General features: G+C 45.8%; 2 protein-coding genes across 2 annotated transcripts in view; one reads left to right on the top strand and one right to left on the bottom strand.

Moving 5' to 3' along the window:
* The first annotated feature begins 2,400 nt into the window (after window positions 1-2,400).
* MKRN2OS (MKRN2 opposite strand) lies at window positions 2,401-12,835 on the top strand. Its single transcript, XM_072127090.1, has 5 exons — window positions 2,401-2,563; window positions 7,055-7,588; window positions 10,055-10,104; window positions 12,117-12,279; window positions 12,616-12,835. Exons 2-5 carry the CDS (start codon window positions 7,098-7,100, stop codon window positions 12,833-12,835), a joined length of 924 nt encoding a protein of 307 aa, XP_071983191.1. The 5' UTR covers window positions 2,401-2,563; window positions 7,055-7,097.
* A 336-nt stretch (window positions 12,836-13,171) lies between these two features.
* Window positions 13,172-20,153, bottom strand: part of TSEN2 (tRNA splicing endonuclease subunit 2) — a 31,497-nt gene continuing 24,515 nt past the window's right edge. The window contains exons 11-12 of the mRNA XM_072127089.1: window positions 13,682-13,775; window positions 13,172-13,263 (exon numbers count right to left, since the gene is read on the bottom strand). Of these exons, the coding sequence (XP_071983190.1) occupies window positions 13,208-13,263; window positions 13,682-13,775 (150 nt within the window). The 3' untranslated portion in view covers window positions 13,172-13,207. The remainder of the gene's footprint in view (window positions 13,264-13,681; window positions 13,776-20,153) is intronic.

Genomic DNA, 20,153 nt, shown 5'->3' with positions numbered 1-20,153 from the left:
TATTCAGGCCGGTGACACACATAGCATGACAAAGTTAAGAAACTTTTTACAAAGATGCAAAAACGCAATGAATAAAATACCCGGCATTAGGGTAAAAACATGATAAGCACCAATTTTGTACAGGCCATTGTAGCAAACAGATGTGGCTAGGTGCGGGCCATAAACATGGGTAATACGCGCTAAAGCATGTGTTTTGTTAACGCATGCGTTAACATAGAGTTAACAAACGTAAACGGTAATGTAATTAGGCAAATTACCTCTCATCAGCTGTTGTAATGCGTTTCAAATGCAATGAAAACGCAACCAAAACGCAACGTATGAATGCGCCCTCAGGGTGATGTCACACATGGCATTTTTGGTCCGTTTTTAAACATCCGTTTTCAGTCAGTTTTTGGCAGTTTACCATGCATTTGGCTGCTTACAACCTGTTTATCTATTAAGATAATTGGGAAAAACGGACCAAAAACGCTATGTGTGGCATCACCCTAATATGCATATTTTTCAGTACCCAGTATGCAAGCACTTGGTACATGTGTTAAAGGAAACCTACCACTTGAAGTGGCAGGTTTCAGATGGAAATACCGAGCACCAGCTCAGGGTGAGCTGGTGCCGGAGCTTATTTTTGTTAGTGTTTTAAACCACGGTATCGCGGTTTAAAACACTTTTTAAACTTTATAGCAGGGAGGTACGCGCTCGGCGCTTACCATGCTCACGACCTTGCGTGAGCGGCTACATAGGAAGTGAAGGAGAGCCCTGCGCATGGTAAGCGCCGAGTGCGTACCTCCCTGCGCCGGCTATAAAGTTTAAAAAGTGTTTTAAACCGCGATACCGCGGTTTAAAACACTAACAAAAATAAGCTCCGGCACCAGCTCACCCTGAGCTGGTGCTCGGTATTTCCATCTGAAACCTGCCACTTCAAGTGGTAGGTTTCCTTTAAAGGCTTAGGCCACGTTCACACACGGTTTTTAATGTGTTTTGACTGCATTGGAAACGCAACCAGGTAGGGCTTTACCAGAATACATATGCATTTCCACTATATAATAATAATAAACTTTATTGATTTAGCGCCATCAAATTCCCTAGCACTTTACAAATCATAGGGGACATATACAAGTGTAATATAACATGGTTTGTGGTTTGCATAATTTACATGAGCACATTTGAAAAACACATGCATATCACAACTGCTAGATAGTCCTGGATATTCCCTCCAGGTCCCGCGCTGGCTGGGGTTGTCCTGGCTCTGTTTCCCGCCAAGCAAATACATCAGGTTAGTGGAGAGCAGGGACCATGTCATCAGGATCAGATCACCATCTGTCCATATATGGTCACTACATCTTCTAGGGTTCCCCCCAGACACAAGGTGGAATTAAATCAATTTTTGCCTAGCCCAGGACTCAAACCCAGACCCCCTATAGTCCAACTGCCCTAGCAACACAGAGCCTCTATCCACTAAGCTATGAGCTCAATGATTATCTTTTGGGGGATTTTCGGTAACTAGGAGCTGGTAACTGCTACTGTTACACTGTGACACAGGCTTAATACACGGATATATAGAGAGGGATCTTCTCAGAGATTATTATTGTAATTATTCAGACAATTATTATTATAAATTTTATTATTATTTTTATTATTATGGAGACGATTATTAATAGTAGTAAAAATAATAATAATTGCCTCCATAATAATAATAATAAAAATAATAATAATTGTTTCAATAATTACAATAATAATCTCTGAGAAGATCCCTCTCTATATATCAGTACATTAAATCTGTAGAGAAAGAAAAGTTTCAGGCCGGCACTCCAAATTGCTTAAAAAATCTTAAAACAGGATGCATATTTCATAGGGACCTACGTGTTTCGAACATTTCGAATTTTGTTCTTACTCATGATCTGTCTCCAGGACTCGTGCACCGGACAACACAGAGTATATTTTGCCTTGGCTCCTGGGATTCACGGGAGTGAGCAGACATTTAAAAAAATCCTTTCTTTTTTTACATTGTCTGTGTCACAGTGTAACAGTAGCAGTTAACAGCTCTTAGTTACCAAACATCATCCAATTGCTATCTGCCAAGCTTGTAGCCTAGTGGATAGAGGCTCTGTGTCTTTATGGCACATGCGCTGTGCAGGTTCTGGGTTCAAATCTCAACCTAGCTAAATTTAAAAAATAATATTATTATTGAGAAGATGATTTTTATTATTATAATATAGTAAAAATTTGGGGCGTGGCCAGGGAGTGATTGGGGGTGTGGCTCTGCGTGCCGCCATTTTGTCCCTCTTTCCCTTCCAGAAATGTTGGGAGGTATGCGTGCGGGACTGTACCATTGCATACCCGGGATAAAGATAGGACATGTCCTATCTTTCCACTTGTCCTCTCCCCAGCACCGACGTGTGCCTGACGTGCTAGGGTACGCTTGGCACACGTGTGTGTGAATATAGACTTACAGTGGTAAAGATTTACAATTGACAGATGGAAACTTTGATGCATCATGGAGTGGACAGACCTGAAGCCGAGGGATGTATCCACAACCTTATCCATTTCCCATCATCACTGGTGTCCTGTGAGTATCCTGCAAAGTGGGGGGCAGTCCATGTAACATGAGGTCAGGCTGTGTATAAAGGGGGTTTCTGTACTGACTCTATAGCACAATATAACTAATAGTGCACAGCAGGAGATATCTGGACATGGAGAATGGATGTCTCCAGGACTTAGGCCAATAGTTTATTTCTAGTTTCTCCCCAAATGACTCTTTCTTACATGTATCCATTTGTATGTAAAAAATGCCTTTAAGCCCTGTCTATCACAGCTGACACCGCGCACTAAGGCCGCAGTCACACGTACCGCTAGGCGTCCGTTCATAATGCGACGCTAGCGCACAGGAGGGGGTCCTCGGCCCGAACGCACATGCGTTTCCAGGGAAACGCATGCGATTGTTAAGCCGATCGCATGCGTTTCTCTGGAAACGCATGTGCGTTCGGGCCGAGGACCTCCCCCTGTGTGCCAGCGTCGCGTTATGAACCGACGCCTAGCGGTACGTGTGACCGCGGCCTAACACCCGCGATCGGAACCGACTCCTTTCGCAGGTGTAACCCCTTAAACTAATTTAATGTGTCACAAGAACACAATCTCAGGGTGGTGACACGCGTGGCGTTTTTGGGCCGTTTTCAGATCGTAAAAAATGCATGCGTTTTTGAAAAACGCATGTTTTTTGAAAACGCATGCGTTTTTGACAGGTTTGACCAATTATCTTAATTTAAACTGGTCAAAAACGCATGCGTTTTTTCCCGATTTGAAAACGCACTACTAAAAACGGCCCAAAAACTCCACGTGTGTCACCACCCTCACAATCCCCTGGATATCTTATAGCGTCCCAAAGCTATGAGCAGTTATAGTGACACAGGGCAGATCTAGAAAAAAAAATGGGGCCGCGTCCTTAAGGCCAAAATAGGCCGAGTCCCATAGGGGTTAAAGCGGATCTGTCATTTATAGGCAATGTACACTCACCAGCCACTTTATTAGGTACACCATGCTAGTAACGGGTTGGACCCCCTTTTGCCTTCAGAACTGCCTCAATTCTTCGTGGCATAGATTCAACAAGATGCTGGAAGCATTCCTCAGAGATTTTGGTCCATATTGACATGATGGCATCACACAGTTGCCGCAGATTTGTCGGCTGCACATCCATGATGCGAATCTCCCGTTCCACCATATCCCAAAGATGCTCTATTGGATTGAGATCTGGTGACTGTGGAGGCCATTTGAGTCCAGTGAACTCATTGTCATGTTCAAGAAACCAGTCTGAGATGATTCCAGCTTTATGACATGGCGCATTATCCTGCTGAAAGTAGCCATCAGATGTTACAGGGTACATTGTGGTCATAAAGGGATGGACATGGTCAGCAACAATACTCAGGTAGGCTGTGGCGTTGCAACGATGCTCAATTGGTACCAAGGGGCCCAAAGAGTGCCAAGAAAATATTCCCCACACCATGACACCACCACCACCAGCCTGAACCGTTGATACAAGGCAGGATGGATCCATGCTTTCATGTTGTTGACGCCAAATTCTGACCCTACCATCCGAATGTCGCAGCAGAAATCGAGACTCATTAGACCAGGCAACGTTTTTCCAATCTTCTACTGTCCAATTTCGATAAACTTGTGCAAATTGTAGCCTCAGTTTCCTGTTCTTAGCTGAAAGTGGCACCCGGTGTGGTCTTCTGCTGCTGTAGCCCATCTGCCTCAACGTTCGACGTACTGTGCGTTCAGAGATGCTCTTCTGCCTACCTTGGTTGTAACAGGTGGCGATTTGAGTCACTGTTGCCTTTCTATCAGCGCGAACCCTTCTGCCCATTCTCCTCTGACCTCTGGCATCAACAAGGCATTTCCGCCCACAGAACTGCCGCTCACTGGATGTTTTTTCTTTTTCGGACCATTCTCTGTAAACCCTAGAGATGGTTGCGCGTGAAAATCCCAGTAGATCAGCAGTTTCTGAAATACTCAGACCAGCCCTTCTGGCACCAACAACCATGCCACATTCAAAGGCACTCAAATCACCTTTCTTCCCCATACTGATGCTCGGTTTGAACTGCAGGAGATTGTCTTGACCATGTCTACATGCCTAAATGCACTGAGTTGCCGCCATGTGATTGGCTGATTAGAAATTAAGTGTTAACGAGCAGTTGGACAGGTGTACCTAATAAAGTGGCCAGTGAGTGTATGTCTTTGTATTTTATTTTTGTATCTCTTGAATACATGAATTCTTGTTTCACATATAAAGTTGTAATAAAGACCTTTGCGTCCCCACACTATAAATAATAAGCACATATCTATGGTAAAATTGATTAGAAAAGGAAACTGTTAAAAATGCTAATTGCATTTCTTCTTGTGATCTTGTTACCTGTATGCTTTTCTCTTTCCCCCTGTGTCCCCTTCCCCACCCTGGTTCTCCTATGTTTTATTGTTTTGAATGATACTGAAGCTGGCTATGTATCAAAAAAATTCTGTTTTCATTACTAATCCCCCTGCGTGGGTACACCTTGCGCCTTGACCTATTGTTAGGCATTTTCCGATGTTTTTTAAATAATAAAACAAAAATGCTAATTGCATTTGTAAAAATAGAACTTTACATCACTGTAACAAGTCTCCTATGTGCAGTACTTTGCATGTGTGACCACGTTATTATTCTCTTCTATGGGACTGGTGGCTGATGACTGACAACTGTATTGAAAAGTAGGAATGTTCTTTCCCTGTCTGTAGTTGCAGCTGCTGTGGCTGGAGAGGTGAATATATCACTCTGTTATCTACTACAGGAGCTCTGAATACAGCCGAGCTGATAATAATAATGTGACGCTAGAGAAGACGCTGTAACATTGGGTTTACCCATCCAAGTTATTTGAAAAAAAAAAATATCTCTGAATACAATGTTGATGCTAGTTGTGCCGGGACCTGTCACCTGTAAAAACTGCACTAGAAGCTGCTAACTAAAGTAAGCAGCTCCTACTGCTACAGCATATGCCTCAGTGTTACACTGTTAGCGTTATCGGAAACCGTTATTAGTGCTTTACAATTGAAAACGCCGGACCTTCTGTAAGAGGTCGGGCGTATTCATGAGGGTTCATTATTCATTAGGGTGATGGCACATGTGGCGTTGTGAAAACGTTTTAGGGCTGTTTTTAAGCAGCCTGTTAAAAAAAACGGATGCGTTTTTGACAGGTTTGACCAATTATCGTTTCAAACTGGTCAAAAACAAATGCCTTTTTTAACGGACTGCTTAAAAACGGCCTAAAAACGCGTAGAAGGGCGGTCCTGGGGAGAGGCAGCGCCTTGGACTGCTTACAGCGCGGTCTGGCGTTTTCAATTGTACAGCGCTGCAGTGTTTATGAGGGTGATGCCACACATTGCGCATTTGGTCCGTTTTTAGTCTGTTTTTCCCAATTATCTTAATTGTCAGGTTGTAAGCAGCCAAACGCATGGTAAACTGCCAAAAACTGACCAAAAACGCCATGTGTGGCATCACCCTAAGGCCAGCGCCACACGTGGCGCTTTGTCTGCGCTTGCACGCAAACGCAGACAAAGTCGCGCCCACCGGGGCGGGCCTCGGCCCGATCGCATCGGCGTTTCTATGGAAACGCCTGCGTTCGGGAACAAGCTGCCGGTGTTTTGCATTAAAGTAACGCAAAACACTGGCGGCTCGTTCATTGCGTTTTAGTAAATGCAGTGGAAACGCAAGGTAACCTTAGCATGTGATCAAGGCTGAAGCCTTTGGAATGCGCCAAAAAGCTTTCATGTGAATGTGCCCTGAGGGTGAATGGTACACTTTTCTATATATGCGGTCCCCTACTTAAGAACACTCGACTTACATACGACCCCTAGTGACAAACGGACCTCTGGATATTGGTAATTTATTGTACTTTGGTCCTAGGCTACAATGATCAGATGTAACAGTTATCACAGGTGCCTGTAATGAAGCTTTAGTGTTAATCCTGAGGGTGAAGACACACATGGCGTTTTTGGGCCGTTTTTACTAAGTGCGTTTTCAGATCGTTAAAAACGCATGCGTTAAAAAACGCATCCGGTTTTTAAAAACGCATGCGTTTTTTGAAAACGCATGTGTTTTTGTCCGTTTTTCATTGCGCAATTTCGGAAAAACGGACAAAAACGCATGCGTTTAAAAAAAAACGGATGCGGTTTTTAACACATGCGTTTTTAACGATGTGAAAACGCACTTAGTAAAAACGGCCCAAAAACGCCATGTGTGTCTTCACCCTGATTCTTATGACAATCCAACATTTTTAAAATCCAATTGTCATAGAGACCAAAAGAATTCTGTCTGGGATTACAATGATAAAATATACAGTTCCGATTTACATACAAATTCAACTTAAGAACAAACCTACAGATCCTATCTTGTATGTAACCCGGGGACTGCCTGTATATGGCTTCAGGCAGGTTCACCCCTGAGTTCCTTAACCTGTAACATCTGAAGTTACAAAATAGATCAAGCCACAAAAGTGTCCAATCATTTTTATTGTGATGTTCTTCTACCCAGAATCTTCTAGAACAGGTCGGACCATTAACTGAGTGACGCAAGAATGTGGTGGTGGGGAGACCCTCATATTGTAAATATCACCTGTAACAAAAAGAAGACTCAAAAAGTGGTAGGTAGCGCTCGTGACATGATAGCAGTCACAGGACAGACGCGGCCTTATCCTCCTGCTATGGATACGTTAGAGCTGATGCGGCAGGTGCTATGGTGCACTGTTTCTCCTCCTGCGGGGCTCTGCTCAGGTGTCGCACCGCTTCCTGGTTCATGTGACAGTCACACAGCTGCTATGGCCATGTTCAGAGATCAGGAAGAAGCGGAGGCTCCGCAGCCTCTGGCTCCCAGCCTGGTCATGTTCACTCACTGTGACCGGGATATTTACAGCTGCTCCGTCCCTCAGCAATGCCCCCTCTGTGGGCAGATCCCAGTGAGCTCCTGGGAGCTGGAGAAGGCACCTGTCAGCATTCCCAACCCTTTTGTGAACGCACACAGGGAAAAATGCTCTTTTGTAGTGAGACCAACAAAAGGACGCTTTCTGGGGTAAGTTAATAATCAACAAGCTGCAGACTCCTGCTGTAATTATACAGAATAAAGCAATGCACTATATACGTCATGATAACCGTGTCTGTGACCCATGGCCCATCGCTGCAGGTAAAACACAAAGCAAATGGTTGGTTACCTGCAACTGCTTACAGGGAAAGTAGCCCATCCACATGCTGCGCTAAAAACTTGCAGACCCAACAGTATCTTAATTATTTAGTCCAGCTGAAGGACATAATAACAGGACCATTCGCACTGGACGGGAGTCCTTGCATCATATAGAAATAAGTTGCAAGGACGCCACCCGGACAGCAGTGCTGACACAATTTCTCTGTGCCCATTTCCATCGGCTGCACAGTTGACCTTAGGGTGAAGACACACGTGGCGTTTTTAGGCCGTTTTTAGTTTTGAAAACGCATGCGTTTTTGTCCGGTTTTTCGAATTTGCGCAATTAAAAACGGACAAAAACGGATGTGTTTTCAAAAAACGGCTGTGTTTTTTAACAATCTGAAAACGCACTAACTAAAAACGGCCCAAAAACGGCCTAAAAACGCCACGTGTGTCTTCACCCTGAGGGCGCGTTCACACGTTGCGCTATCGTCGCGTTCATAACGCGACGCTAGCGCACAGTGGGCGGGGCTCGGGCCGATCGCATATGCGTTTCCCGGGAAACGCATGCGATTGATAACCCGATCGCATGCGTTTCTCTGGAAACGCATATGCGATCGCCCCAAACTCCGCCCCCTGTGCGCTAGCGTCGCGTTATGAACGCGGCGCTAGCGGAACGTGTGAACGCGCCCTTAGGGTGCCGAAAACACTCAATGCAGGAAGATTGCAGCTGAAAGAAAGCAACTACAGAAACTCTGAGGCCGCGGTCACACGTACCGCTAGACGTCCGTTCATAACGCGACGCTAACGCACAGGGGGAGGTCCTCGGCCCGAACGCACATGCGTTTCCAGAGAAACAACGCATGTGCGTTCGGGCCGAGGACCTCCCCCTGTGCGCTAGCGTCGCGTTATGATGGACACTTAGCGGTACGTGTGACCGCGGCCTGAGGGCGCGTTCACACGCTGCGTTTTGATTGAGGAGAGGCCATTTGCCTAATTACATCACTGTTAACATTTCCGCTTACAAAACGCATTGTAAACGCGATGTTAAACAGGAATGTAATTAGGCAAATCACCTCTCATCAGCTGTTGTAATGCGTTTCAAACGCAATTAAAAACGTAACGCATGAATGCGTCCTGAGGGTACGTTCACACGTTGCGTTTTGAAACACATTACAACAGTGAGGAGAGGTGATTTGCCTAATTACATTACTGTTTACATTTGTTGATGCAATGTTAACACATGTATTAACAAACTATTGAAACACGTTAGAATTGTGTTTAAGATGCGTTTTGTAACTGCAAATGTTAACAGTAATGTAATTAGGCAAATCACCTCTCAGCTGTTGTAATGCGTTTCAAGACGGATTGACGCAAACAAAATCGTCTGGATTCTGATGAGTTATGCCACCATTTAACTACAGAAGGGGGTGGAGCCTAACCATTGCTTCATTAGCGCCCATAGCACATCTGTGCCTAGTAAATCTGGTTCCAATAAAAAAAAATCACCACCATGCTATGCCACGTTTGCTTCTTAGGCCGCGGTGACACGTACCGCTAGGCGTCCGTCATAACGCGATGCTAGCGCACAGGGGGAGGTCCTCGGCCTGAACGCACATGCGTTTCCAGGGAAGCGCATGTGCATTCGGGCCGAGGACCTCCCCCTGTGCGCTAGCGTCGCGTTATGAACGGACGTCTAGCGGTACGTGTGACCGCGGCCTTAATGCTGTCCAGGGACTGTTTTTTGGGGACTTTTTAGGTGCATTTTTGTGACTATGCTAATGTCGAAAGAAGTTAGCTGGTGGTTGTGTCTTTTGCAGTGTTCCTAAATGTCGCTTTATGAGGCCGCGGTCACACGTACCGCTAGGTGTCATAACGCGACGCTAGCGCACAGGGAGAGGTCCTCGGCCCGATCGCATGCGTTTCTCTGGAAACGCATGTGCGTTCGGGCCGAGGACCGCCCCCTGTGCTCTAGTGTCGCGTTATGAACGGACGCTTAGCGGTATGTGTGGCGGGGCCTAAGACAGATGTTCTCTTTGTTTTGCAACTTTTTAGGTGCAAATTAGAGACTTTTAAGGTGCAAAATGAAGTACAACTGACCACATGCTTTCCATACATGCACCTAAAAAGTCACAAAAAACACACAAAAACCCACAAATCAGAGACAAAGAAAAAAAAAGACATGTATCACAACAGCAAATTGAGAAATTTACATAGCAACGCTAAAGTATCACGACCTCGGACAACTTTAAATAGGCGCAAAGGAAAACAAATGAAACAAGTGCCACAATGTCTTCTGTACTTTTATTCCAGTGTCTTTATTGATGACCAGCGCATTCTCTCCGTTTTTTTCTCTAGGGGATATGACGGCCGCTCTGATCTCCATGTTGGCATCACCAGTTCTAAAGGTGAAGAATATGTGTTCTAGAAATGTGATGATGACACTAATGCCTAATATGAATTTTAGCATTTGGCTCTGTTCCCATAACTTAGCACAGAGTAGTCTCTGATGTCACTTCCCAGGCGCATGATGTCCAATACGTTGCTGCTCACCATTGTTGGCACTCCTTCAGGGTTTTTTTTTTATAGACTGTGCAATATCTTAATAAATATCTAAATTAATGGAAAGGTTAGAACCTCAGGAATTTTTAAGTAGTGGTCCAAAGTAATAGAACCCTAAAACATTGGTTTTCAACTTACATGTTGCAATTTCAAACAATAAACAGCATGTGCAGCAATAAAGGTCCCTAATAACTACTTGGTTGCCCACCCTTTGGCACTGATGAAGCCTCCAAACGTTTCTTGTAGCCAACTGTAAGCTTCTCAGCAAGGATTTTCTCACAGTATGTCATTGCAGTTTAGGGCATCTGCCACCAGGATGAAAGCCTGTATGCAAATGAGCCTGAGGGGCTCCAGGATCCATAGTTGTTAATGGAGCCTGGAGCCCCTCAGGCTGATTTGCATACAGTTTTTCATCCTGGTGGTAGATGTCCTATAAGCTCTAGAATGTTTGCAGCTCATCGCAAAGAGTTTGCCGGCCATTTTATACCCTTAACGACATGTATAGTTAGGTTACACGTGGCCTGCGGGTATTTGGAGAGGGCTCACGGGTCAGCCTTCTCCATACCCATACAAAAAAAAAATGTAAATGAGACGGAGGCGCTCAGGCTGTCGTCACTTGAGAGCATCTTGGCATGCCCGGGTTTTAAGTTCTGCACGCCCCCCGCTGTAATCCTACCTCCTGTTCCTGGCCGACCACACACCCTGGCCCTCTTGACGTCACCGGTCGCCTCCTAGCTCCTCGGCCGGGAATAGGAGGAAGGATTACAGCGGGGGACGTGCACAAATCAAAACCTGACGATGCCAAGAGGTTTTTAGGCATCGTTGGCCTTAACCATCAGTCAAACTAATAGAAGATGACCTTCAAGGCCTGGTCAAAATGGGGTTAACATTATGAAACCATTTGTGTTTTGTAAGTGCTGTTAACTCTAAGTGTAATTAGGCAAATCTCCTCATTTGTTGTATTATGTTTTGTACAGCTTTATGTTTTTTCTATTTTTCCCTTACAATGTTTTTTTGTTTTAAATGATTGTTAAGCATTTTCACTTTTGCGTTTTCCACAAGTGCTCTATAATAAAACAGTTTCACTTAAGGGAATTCTACCTTTTGATTTGATGCATTATGACCTAAACATACCTTGAGAATGCTGTAGCTACATGGATGCAGAAACATATCTTGTTTAATCACTGAGCTGAGTGGTGTTGCTGAAAAAAACCTATTATAAAATTATGATAATGAGTCTCTGTCGCTCCTGTGGCTGCCAGGGCGCTTCCCCTCACCCAAAATTATGCACTGCTCCAGCCTTGTCCTGCCCAGCATAAGCTGAGAATAAAATCACTGTGTTGTCCTGGACAGGCAGAAGTAATAAATCACTGCACCATCCCCCAGCTGCTGTGTATGAGTCATCCCGCTCTGGACAGTTCAGGCAGCTTCTGTGTATGTGGAAGTAATGTGTTTATGTATGGCAGCCAGGGCACCAGCTTTCCCAAGGTCCTGAATCTTAAAATTGTTTTTTTGAGCAAAACCACTCAGTTCAGGGATTAAAACAAGATATGTTTCTGCATCAGTGTCGCTACAGAATTCTTAAGGTATGTTTGGTTCACAATGCATAAAAACAAATGGTAGATTTCCTTTAATTAATTATTTTTTTCCAGGAGATCTTCTTCTTTTGTATACTTCACAGGTGTTAATGCAGGACTGTAGATAAATTCAAGCTACAGATTATATTGTATGGACTTTATAACACATAAAATCCCCTCAGGTCCGGTGCCATTGTGTATATATTTTTTTTTAAAACGTCTTCAATTGAAGTCCCCTTTGTTTTCCACGAGGAATCATCTACTTTACTTCCCCTCTTCAGGTATTGTGCATCATTTCAATGAAACTGGCACCCACAAAGATGTCACCGGCTGGGAGCAATGTGTGAGCGTACCGCTAGTGCCACCAGACCAATATGCCCTCATTCACCAGTGGGATTCATACATAGAAGAGTTTTCCCGTAATGAAAAATGGCTGCCTCACAGGTATAACCATATACAAGCTTTTACTGCAGACACCTTAAAGGGAAGCAGTGCTAGTTATGGGCCCTGAAGAGCTTTCTGCTCTTTTCAATGAGCTGCTCCACAGCCCCTCCCCTCAGACTGCTGTAAGTATCCAACCAAAATTGAGATACATAATTTATTCATAGCAGAGGGGATGGGCTGTGCAGTGCAGAGAGCAGAAAGCTCTTCAGGTTGAAAGACCCACCCATGACCTGCAGAGACTACACAGCTCTCCAGGGCTGCCACCTAATACTATTTACAGTGGTCAAACTGCTGACAGATTCCCTTTAAAGGCTACAGATTTTTTATTTCTTACAGATATAATGAGAAAGATCACAACTGCTACATGTACGCCCTGATGTTCATCAACAGCCTCTTGCATCTACAGGAGAAGAAAACCTTCACCAAAGAGGAATTTACGGAGAGATTTGTATTACCGAGAACGCGACGGGCATCTAAGTATATCACTCTGTGCCATGAGGTGTCCCAGCACTACTTCTATATTGTAGACCACCCAAGATCAGATAGACGAGCTTGATGAAAGGTCTTTATTCCATTCACTAAACAATCCAGAGATGACACATGGAGAGATACAACTGCATGCTGGGTGTCACGAATGCATATGCAAATGTCAGCACCCAACAAATCGACAATCCAAGACCTGACCTTGGCTTTCAGAACTTAACGCACAATGATTTATGATACTGTGGGGTCCAGAACTACTATGGGTCCATGTTTGGTCCTCACAGCGTCAAGCAATACTAAATAATAGAGACCTGGTTGTTCTCATGGCATCACTGTGAGATGTAGTTGGCCACAAAGAGGAACCAACAAATGGCACAGATATGGTCTCCCCAGACATCAAAACAATAGACAGGTTTGATAACCATTTTATTGTTAAAAAAAAAAGTTACAGCTCCTCGTGTTCCATTCTCTCTCGGGACGAGATCCATCGGTTTACAATGACTTCCTACAAGACAACACCAGAGTAAAAGACAGTTATAAGACACAACGGACCTTCCATACAGTTCACTATTGACTATAAGACCCCGCAGTGGTGTAACTAGAAGGTGATGGCCCCAGTGCAAAGTCTGTGCCTGGCCCCCCGACTGGTTTATAGTAATATGGGAAAGTGACACCATAAGGGCCCCTTAAACCTCTTGGGCCCGGGTGCGACCGCAACCTCTGCACCCATCAAGTTACGCCCCTGAGACCCTGGCCTTAAAGGAATTATTAATTTTTATTAACTGATTTCTCTATTTATACGCAGATTACGCAGTGCTGCGCTTGTCAGATCAGTTGCCATTTTACAGGTTTTTTGTGGGGTCAAGTACATTGGCGTCATCTTTTCTTGAAAATCTATAGTAAATAAGTTAAATCAAACTTGCCTGAACTTTGAACTTTTTTATGCATTCGGGAGTGCCCATGTCCTTTTCCGTGAAGCCTGGAGGCTTAATCAAATAACAGATCAGCAGCTCCTGTAGAGGCAAATACTGTAGGTTACCAATAATCTCACTGATATATATATCTATATATTATACCAAAACAGCAAACAAGTATCCTGCACAGCTCTAATGCATTGTTTATGCACATTCCTGGCAATGTTTGATGAGAATGGGTTAAAGAGGACATGTCACCCAATTTATCGGCACTAGGAGCTGCTTACTAAAGTACTAAAGTTTACTTGATCAAACGCCGCAGTGTTAGTTTGATAGCGTTACCGGAAACCTCCGGTAACGCTATCAAACACTGCGGCGGAGTACAATGTAATTGTCGGACAGCTTGCAAAGCTGTCCAACGTATTCATGAGGGGGCGGGGTTGGGGCGGTGACTGCCGCCTAGCGCGCGGCAGTCACTGCCGGCCTATGGCGGGAGCGGGGCGGTCTGGGGAAGAGGCAACGCCTCGGACCGCCCCCTCATGAATACATCGGACCGCTTTGGGAGCTGTCCGATGATTACATTTTACTCCGCCGGAGTGTTTGATAGCCTTAACGGAAACCTCCGGTAACGCTATCACTCTAACAGTGGAGCGTTTGTTCAAGTACTAGGAGCTGCTTACTTCAGTAAGCAGCTCCTAGTGCCCATAATTTAGGTGACAGGTCCTATTTAAAGCCACTGCAACAGCCCTAAGGAGCGCAGTAGCCCAGGCTTCGAATTCAAGATCGCACATGTGCAGTACTCCGGCTTAGCAGATGAGTGCATGCAGCTCCTCGTAGCTAAGCCCTGAAGATATCTGGGTAGGAGGACCAAGAGGCTACTGAGGTTTGGAGAAGCTGCGCCGTGTAGCTTTAGATCCGGCTACTCCACACCCCAGTAGCCTCTTTAGAAAATTTGCATATTACTCTGATAAAAGATTATAAAACATAGAGTTGAGCAAAAGATTAGCCCTAATCCTAACATACGTTAGATACGTTTTATAGGTAGATCCGTGGTGGTAGGTTTTCTTTAAAGTGTAACAGTCATTTCAAAAAACTTTTGATATGTTGTAGGGCAGGTAATTTTAAGCCCTTTTGCAATTGGATTAGTTACCCGAATCTTGCTCCTTCCTCTTGTATTCTGCAGACTTCCCCTAGATGGCAGTGACTGCTCAGATAGCCGTTACTATTGACATTCCGTATTCATAAGACACGCCCCCATCCTCCTCCCTGCACACAGCTGATTACCTCATGGCTCAGTGCTGCAGCAGTCATGTGCAGGGAGAAGCCCTCACTAATGTAATAACCAAGCACCTTCATCTTCTCTCTCCTCAGCTTTCCCTACACTTATACAGACATAATCCACACAGACAAACTACAGCCCCCCCCCCAAATCACCTCACACACACAGGAAATGGCAGGAGACAATCTCCAAGTCATGCTGTGCCCTCATGTGCTGTGCTGGAGAGATAGATATGAGAGAAAGATAGATATACAGATATTTAGACAAAAAGTAGAAGATCCAGAGCAGCACAGCTAGCGGTGGGTGCAGAAGCCGGTGATCCCTTGGCCAGGGTCTCCAATATAGGTTCAGTGTGTAGTGGTGAAAGGGGTGAAGCTTTATTCCATAAAAAGCGACGTTTTGGTGTACCGTTACACATTTATCAAGCATTGATGCTTTAATGAGTTTATTGTCCTCGTGCCAAGGGGTGTATGGAGAGAGCTCACGAGTATAAAACAGCCAACACCCGCCTGTCACTGCCGCGAACCCAACCACGGCACCTAACTTACAGTTAAATGCGTCCGCCATCTTGGATTGCCGATCGCCGCCCCCTGGAACGTCATCAGAGGGCGGTGATCGGTTGCTATGGCAGCCTAGAGTCTCATTGAGACTCGTAGGCTTGCCATGTGCAATGATTTCTAATAGCCACCAGAGGGCAGGCTATTAAAAATCATTGTAAAATAGCTATATACTGCAATAAAGTAGTATTGCAGTATATAGTATTAGCAATCGGACCCTGCAGGGTTAAATTACCCTGGAGGATCTAAAATAATGGAAAAATTTTTTTAATGAAAAAATAGTAAAAAAAGTAAAAGTTTAAATCACCCCCCTTCCCCTAGAACTGATATAAATATAAATAAACAGTAAAATCATCAACACATTAGGTATCAACGCGTCCCAAAATGTCTGATCTATCAAAATATATTAGCGATTTTTCCCAGCGTTTAACCCCGTAACGGAAATTGGCGCCCAAAGTCGAAAATGCCACTTTTTTGCCATTTTGAAAAACATAAAAAATTCTATAAAAAGTGATCAAAAGCCCATACAGTCATAAAAATGAAAGCATTAAAAACGACATCAAAAGTCGCAAAAAATGACACCTCCCACAGCTCCGTGCACTGAAGAATGAAAAAGTTATTAGTGCCAGAACATGGCAAAATGAAGAAATTTTTTTTGTACAGAAGGTTTTAATTTTTTTAAATGTATGAAAACATACATTTTTTAAATGTATGATTTGGGGCACTTAGTGAAAACTGTAAAATGTAACGGTGCAAATGCGGTTTTTCATCATTTTCACTGCATTCTGAATTTTTTTCCTGCTTCCCAGTACATGACATGGAATAATAAATACCATCACTATGAAGTTCAATTTGTTACGTAGAAAACAAGCCCAAACAGAGCTCTTTACATGGAAAAATAAAAAAAGTTACAGATCTTTGAAGGTGGGGAGTGAAAAATGAAAATGCAAAAACAAAAAAAGGCCACGACTAGAGATGAGCGAACATGCTCGTCCGAGCTTGATGCTCGGTCGAGCATTAGGGTACTCGAAACTGCTCGTTACTCGGACGAATACTTCGCCCGCTCGAGAAAATGGCAGCTCCCGCCGTTTTGCTTTTTGGCGGCCAGAAACAGAGCCAATCACAAGCCAGGAGACTCTGCACTCCACCCAGCATGACGTGGTACCCTTACACGTCGATAGCAGTGGTTGGCTGGCCAGATCAGGTGACCCTGGGATAGACTAGCCGCTGGCCGCGCTGCTCGGATCATTCTGTCTCTGGATGCCGCTAGGGAGAGAGCTGCTGCTGGTCAGGGAAAGCGTTAGGGTGTTCTATTAGCTTACTGTTAGGCAGGAGTGATTCTCAAAGAACCCAACAGCCCTTCTTAGGGCTACAATAACGTTCTACTTTTTTTTTTTTTATTTGCATCTAGTACCATTTTGTGAGGAATTAGCAGGGGGACTTGCTACCGTTGTGTTTAGCTCTTAGTGGCACACATATCCATAGCAAAGACCGAAGTGGGAAAATTCAGTAGGGGTTGGATTTCTATTAGGCAATAACTCAGTGTCATCTCATCTGGCATAGTAGTGTGCTTCCTTTGATACTTGGCTAGAAAATAGCCATAGGAGAATACAAACAGCTTCTTGAAGCCTACAGTAGCGTTCTATATATTTGATTTCTGGTTGATCTGCTGGTGGCTGTAGTTTCTGCAGTGCATGTACTTGCCAATTCTGAGCAATTTGTAGTGAGACTTGCGACCGCTGTGTTCTGCGCTTAGTGGCGCACATATCCATAGCAAAGGCCGAAGTGGCAAAATTCAGTAGGGGTTGGATTTCTATTAGGCAATAACTCAGTGTCATCTCATCTGGCATAGTAGTGTGCTTTGATACTTGGCTAGAAAATAGCCATAGCAATAGGATAGGATTGTTTGGTTTTAAAAACTCAAAAAAAAAAAAAAAAACACAAAAAAAAAAAAAAAACACAAAAAAAAAAAAAAAACACAAAAACACACAAAAAAAAAACAAAAAGAAGTAAAAAAAAAAAAAAAGTTATAACTCTCATTTTAAAAATGTTTAACCCGAGGGCTAGGGGTAGAGGACGAGGGCGGGGACGTGGGCGTCCAACTACTGCAGGGGTCAGAGGCCGTGGTCCTGGGCGGGGTGAGACACCACCTGCTGATGAGGGAGCAGGGGAACGCCGCAGAGCTACACTCCCTAGGTTCATGTCTGAAGTTACTGGGACTCGTGGTAGAGCACTGTTGAGGCCAGAACAGTGCGAACAGGTGATGTCGTGGATTGCTGACAATGCTTCGAGCAATTTGTCCACCACCAGTCAGTCTTCCACGCAGTCCACCCATGTCACCGAAATCCCCACTCCTCCAGCTCCTGCACCTCAGCCTCCTCCCCCCCAGTCTGCCCCCTCCCAGGAAAATTTGCCATTTGAACCGGCATACTCTGAGGAACTGTTTTCTGGACCCTTCCCACAGTCACAAACCACTTGTCCGGTTGCTGCTGAGCAATTTTCCGATGCCCAGGTTTTCCACCAGTCACAGTCTGTGGGTGATGATGACCTTCTTGACGTAGTGGAAGTGTGTAAAGAGGTGTCCGACGATGAGGAGACACGGTTGTCAGACAGTGGGGAAGTTGTTGTCAGGGCAGGAAGTCCGAGGGGGGAGCAGACTGAGGGATCGGAGGATGATGAGGTGACAGACCCAAGCTGGGTTGAGAGGCCGGGTGAACACAGTGCTTCTGAGACGGAGGAGAGTCCTCGACCTGAACAGGTTGGAAGAGGCAGTGGTGGGGCCAGACGGAGAGGCAGGGCCAGAGCTGGTGCATCAGCGCCAAATGTGTCAACTAGTGAAGCTCCCGTGGTGAGGGCTCTTGCGGCGAGGGCTAGATCTTCAGAAGTGTGGAGGTTCTTTAAGGAAACACCGGATGACCGACGGACTGTGGTGTGCAACATTTGCCAAACCAGGCTCAGCAGGGGTTCCACCACTACTAGCTTAACTACCACCAGTATGCGCAGGCATATGAATGCTAAGCACCCCACTCAGTGGCAACAAGCCCGTTCACCTCCGGCCGTGCACACCACTGCTCCTTCCCCTGTGTCAGCTGCTAGTCAGCCCCCTGCCCAGGACCCTGGCACAAAAACCCCATCGTCGCCTCCACGATCCTCCACAGCATCCACCAGCGTTCAGCTCTCCATACCCCAGACGCTGGAGCGGAAACGCAAATATAGTGCAACCCACCCGCACGCCCAAGCCCTTAATGTGCACATCTCCAGATTGCTTAGCCTGGAGATGCTGCCCTATAGGCTAGTAGAGACCGAGGCCTTTCGCAACCTCATGGCGGCGGCCGCCCCTCGGTATTCGGTCCCCAGCCGCCACTACTTTTCCCGATGTGCCGTCCCAGCCCTGCACCAGCACGTGTCAGACAACATCATCCGTGCCCTGACCAACGCCGTTTCTGACAAGGTCCACCTGACCACGGACACGTGGACGAGTGCTGCCGGGCAGGGCCACTATATATCGCTGACGGCACATTGGGTTAACTTGGTGGAGGCTGGGACCGAGTCTGACCCTGGGGCTGCTCATATACTGCCGACGCCGAGGATTGCGGGGCCTACCTCGGTCCAGGTGTTTCAGGCCTACTATGCCTCCTCCTCCTCCCACCCCTCCTCCACCTCCTCCTCCGAACTACCATCCGTGGGCACGGCGCCATCAGTCGGTAGCTCTAGGCACAGCAGCAGTGCCGTCGCTAAGCGACAGCAGGCGGTGCTCAAACTGCTGAGCCTAGGCGACAAAAGGCACACCGCCCAAGAGCTATTACAGGGCATCACGGCGCAGACTGATCTGTGGCTGGCACCGCTGAACCTCAAGCCGGGAATGGTTGTGTGTGACAACGGCCGTAACCTGGTGGCGGCTCTGCAACTCGGCAGACTGACACATGTGCCATGCCTGGCCCATGTGTTAAATCTGATAGTGCAGCGTTTCCTCAAGACATACCCCAATCTGTCTGATTTGCTCACGAAGGTGCGCCGCATCTGTGCGCATTTCAGGAAGTCCAGCCCAGATGCTGCCACTCTCAGGGCAGCGCAGCGCCGCCTCCAACTGCCCGCTCACCGACTGTTGTGCGACGTGCCCACGAGGTGGAATTCAACACTGACCATGTTATCCAGAGTTTACCAGCAGCGCAGAGCGATTGTAGACTGCCAGATGTCAACTTCCACCAGAACTGGTAGTCAGGTCAGTCAGCTTCCTCAAGTCTACAATGAGGAGTGGATGTGGATGTCTGATATCTGTCAGGTGCTGAGTAACTTTGAGGAGTCAACACAGATGGTCAGTGGCGATGCCGCCATCATCAGCCTCACCATCCCGCTGCTTGGCCTGTTGAAAAACTCTCTGGTCAGCATGAAGTCGGAAGCTTTGCGCTCGTCACAAGAGACGGGGGAAGAATATTCCCTTGTTGATAGCCAAAGCACCCTGAGGTCTGTTTCTCAGCGCATATCGGAGGAGGTGGAGGTGGAGGAGGATGAGGAGGAAGAGGAGGAGAATGTTGGCGAGACACAAGAGGGGACCATTGTTGAGTCCTTCACTGTTCAGCGTGTATGGGCAGAAGAAGAGGAGTTGGAGGAGTTGGAGGAGGAGGAAATGGACAGTCAGGC

This window comes from Engystomops pustulosus, chromosome 10, assembly GCF_040894005.1.
Source record: "Engystomops pustulosus chromosome 10, aEngPut4.maternal, whole genome shotgun sequence".
Classification (NCBI taxonomy): domain Eukaryota; kingdom Metazoa; phylum Chordata; class Amphibia; order Anura; family Leptodactylidae; genus Engystomops; species Engystomops pustulosus.
Note: the sequence above shows the minus strand (reverse complement) of the source record. Positions and strands in the feature narration are given on the sequence as shown.